General features: G+C 49.0%; 2 protein-coding genes across 2 annotated transcripts; both read right to left on the bottom strand.

Annotated features, from left to right (window-relative positions):
- LACBIDRAFT_315047 (uncharacterized protein) lies at nt 1-297 on the bottom strand (the record flags this gene model as incomplete). The annotated part of the gene is made up of 1 exon (XM_001891286.1): nt 1-297. A coding segment is annotated over one exon (297 nt), but the record flags the coding sequence as incomplete, so codon positions are not given.
- Nucleotides 298-1,361: 1,064 nt separating this feature from the next.
- LACBIDRAFT_257167 (uncharacterized protein) lies at nt 1,362-2,114 on the bottom strand (the record flags this gene model as incomplete). The annotated part of the gene is given in 3 exon segments (XM_001891285.1): nt 1,362-1,670; nt 1,723-1,793; nt 1,805-2,114. Coding segments are annotated over 3 exon segments (690 nt in total), but the record flags the coding sequence as incomplete, so codon positions are not given.
- Nucleotides 2,115-2,937: the final 823 nt, after the last annotated feature.

Raw genomic sequence — 2,937 nt, 5'->3', positions numbered from 1 at the left:
AGAGCTCTCTGCACGCGGCGTGAACGTCTTCATCAACGTCACATCGCACGCTATGAACTCATACCTGGACCCAGCAGCGTCAGAGGCTATGGGTATAGGAAGACTGCCAATGATGGCGTCTGCCGCTGCCTTGTTGCGGGCAACAATGACGATGTGAACGCGGCCTTTGAGGTACTCGGCTAGTGTCTCAGTTATAGCTTGGCCGATCCCTGAGGTTCCTCCGAATATCACGGCCACTGGGAGATACGATGGACAATAGCCAGCATTCGAGGTCTTTGCGGCTGCAAGAGTGGGCATTTTGAGGGATGCAGAGAAAAGAATCTGCACGTCGCATGATGAATTTAAAGAATTATTGATGTGCCGCGTCCTTCCGCGACGCGTCACACGGCGAGTCAGGCACTGTCACGTGACGATAGAACTGACGCGTTCTTGAGTTAGACGCGCCGTTGAAACCTGAGAACACCAGCGATGTAAAAAAGCACCATAGATGTCAAGTGTCAAGTGTTAGGCCAGTAAATTCCTCATAGATTTTTACAATGCTTACTGGGCCAAGTCTACTAGCCCAAGAAGTATGAACTCTCAATCAACTCTCAATGAACTCTCTGAGAAATGACGCTGAAAAAAGAATAGCCCGAACCTGAATGAAGAAATATCCTATGAGGACAATAGACAGCCCTTCACTCGAGCTTTGACGCTGGAACAGTCCGATTTCAAACCTGCGAAGAGCAATAGCGGATACAGCCGAGGTGTCTGTATTGGCGTCTCTACACGTTGATGTCGGGCGGCGAGATATTCCTAGGAACAATGTGTGATTCTAAGAGAAGCAGTTCGATCGAAATAACGGCCAGAGTTAGATTTGCTCTTGGGATGTCTCTGAGATTTGGAAAATCGTCAGATTGCCGACATCCCCTGTGAGGGCGGTTTCCAAACGTTTCAGTTTTCAGGCCTACGTGTGAGGGGTTGGGAAATACCTGGGATAGGTACTCCCTTTGGGGTATAATGATCGAAAGAACTCGATAGAAAAAAGGTCAGTATAAGATGACAAACTTTGTCGCCAAAAATACGGGTAATAAAGTTTGGAGTGACATTCTGTGTCCCAGCCCGCAATAGAAGCACAAAAAATCTGCAGCAAATCAATCAACAGCATGTCCACTTGAGGGATACGACACATTACATGGGTGCAAACGAAAAGAAAGAAAGACAGAGTCGAAAGAGGCAGTAGGATATAGTGGTAAGCAAGTTCTCATAAGGCCGCAAAAGAACCCGAAACAAATCTGCAACAAGCAAAAGCAAGTTAACGCCACGACAATTTGATGCGTGAAACATACCTTTATAAAACGAAGGTAGCGGCTAACACGTTCTTATACAGTCGTCAGCTGTACAGAGTGATCCCAAAGGCGCTGTTGGCCATCCGCTGCTTGAGGGAAGCCTTCGCTTCCGATATCGTCACCCTTCGCGTTCCTACGGTTCATACCCTTCTCGGCATTGAACAGGGCAAATAGCATGTACTCAGCGCAGTCTTCAGGCTTCGTAGAGATAAGCCAGAGAATAGGGCGCAGAGGCAGCATCAGGATAGTCAAGAGCCAGCTTGATGGACGAAAGGCGGGAGTATCTACGGTACCAGGATAGATATGCGTAAAGGCAATCTCTGGTTCCCGTTTGGCATATTCCTGAGAGCTTTTTTGTCAGTGAAATATGATGGAAAGAGACGGAATAACAGACGGCAATCATAGGATCGTTGTAACTGATCATCTGCGTCATTGCCTTCAACCCGCTATACCCCTCAAATACCCCTTCTTCAAACCCAAATCCTTCAAATCGACCTCCGGGCCCATACCGGCGGCCAAAATGGAGAGGACGCTAGCGTCGTCTCCTGCCTCCTTCGCCTTGCGCAAGGAAGGCAGAAGACCATTAATTATGGCCCACCTAGAGTAATACCTCGAGGCCATCTTCTTATCGATCCCTTCTTCCGTCTCCTCCCTTCCAGTCAAAGCAAACACCCCGGCAGATAGTACTAGAAAGTTGATCTTCGGCAAACTCTCCGAGAACTCTCTGCACGCGGCGTGAACGTTCTTCATCAACGTCACGTCGCATGCCATAAACTCATACTTGGACCCAGCAGCGTCAGAGGCTACTGGTTTAGGAAGACTGCCAATGATGGTGTCTTGTTGCGGGCAACAATGACGATGTGTACGCGGCCTTTGAGGTACTCCGCTAGTGTCTCAGTTATAGCTTGGCCGATCCCTGAGGTTCCTCCAAATATCACGGCTACTGGGAGATACTAGGGACAATAGCCAGCATTCGAAGTCTTTGCGGCTGCAAGAGTGGGCATTTTGAGGGGATGCGGAGACGAGAATCTGAACGCCACAACGTAAGTTATGGATGCTTTGACCCTGCCCCGGCCTTCCGCTGGCATTGTTGGGACGTGGGGTGTTCTGTCATTGGACCGTCACGTGACGATGAAAGCCAATGATCATAACCAAAAGGCTACTGAGTCGTTGAGCATGCTCGACTCGGACGCGCCGTAATACCTGAGAGCACCAGCGATGTAAAAAGGCACCAGAGATGGCAAGAGTTGGGCTAGTAGCGTCCTCGTAGATTTTTATCATGCTTACTGGGTCGGGATACTAGCCCAAGAAGTATGAACTCTCTTAGAAAATGGCGCTGAAAGTCACAAAGAATAACCCGAACCTGAATGAAGAAATATCCTATGGAACAAATAGACGGCGCTTCGTTCGAGTTTCAAGGCTCGAATAATCCGATTTTCCAACTGCGGAGAGCGATAGCGGATACAGCCGAGGCGTCTGTATTGGCGTCTCTGCACGTTGATGTCGGGCGACGAGATATTCCTGGGAACAAGGTGTGATTCTAAGAGAAGCAGTGCGATCGAAACAACGGCCAGAGTTAGATTTGCCCAGCCGATGTCTCTGAGGTTTG

Source organism: Laccaria bicolor, genomic scaffold (genome assembly GCF_000143565.1).
Source record: "Laccaria bicolor S238N-H82 LACBIscaffold_679 genomic scaffold, whole genome shotgun sequence".
NCBI lineage: Eukaryota > Fungi > Basidiomycota > Agaricomycetes > Agaricales > Hydnangiaceae > Laccaria > Laccaria bicolor.
This window is presented reverse-complemented; position numbering and strand designations above follow the sequence as displayed.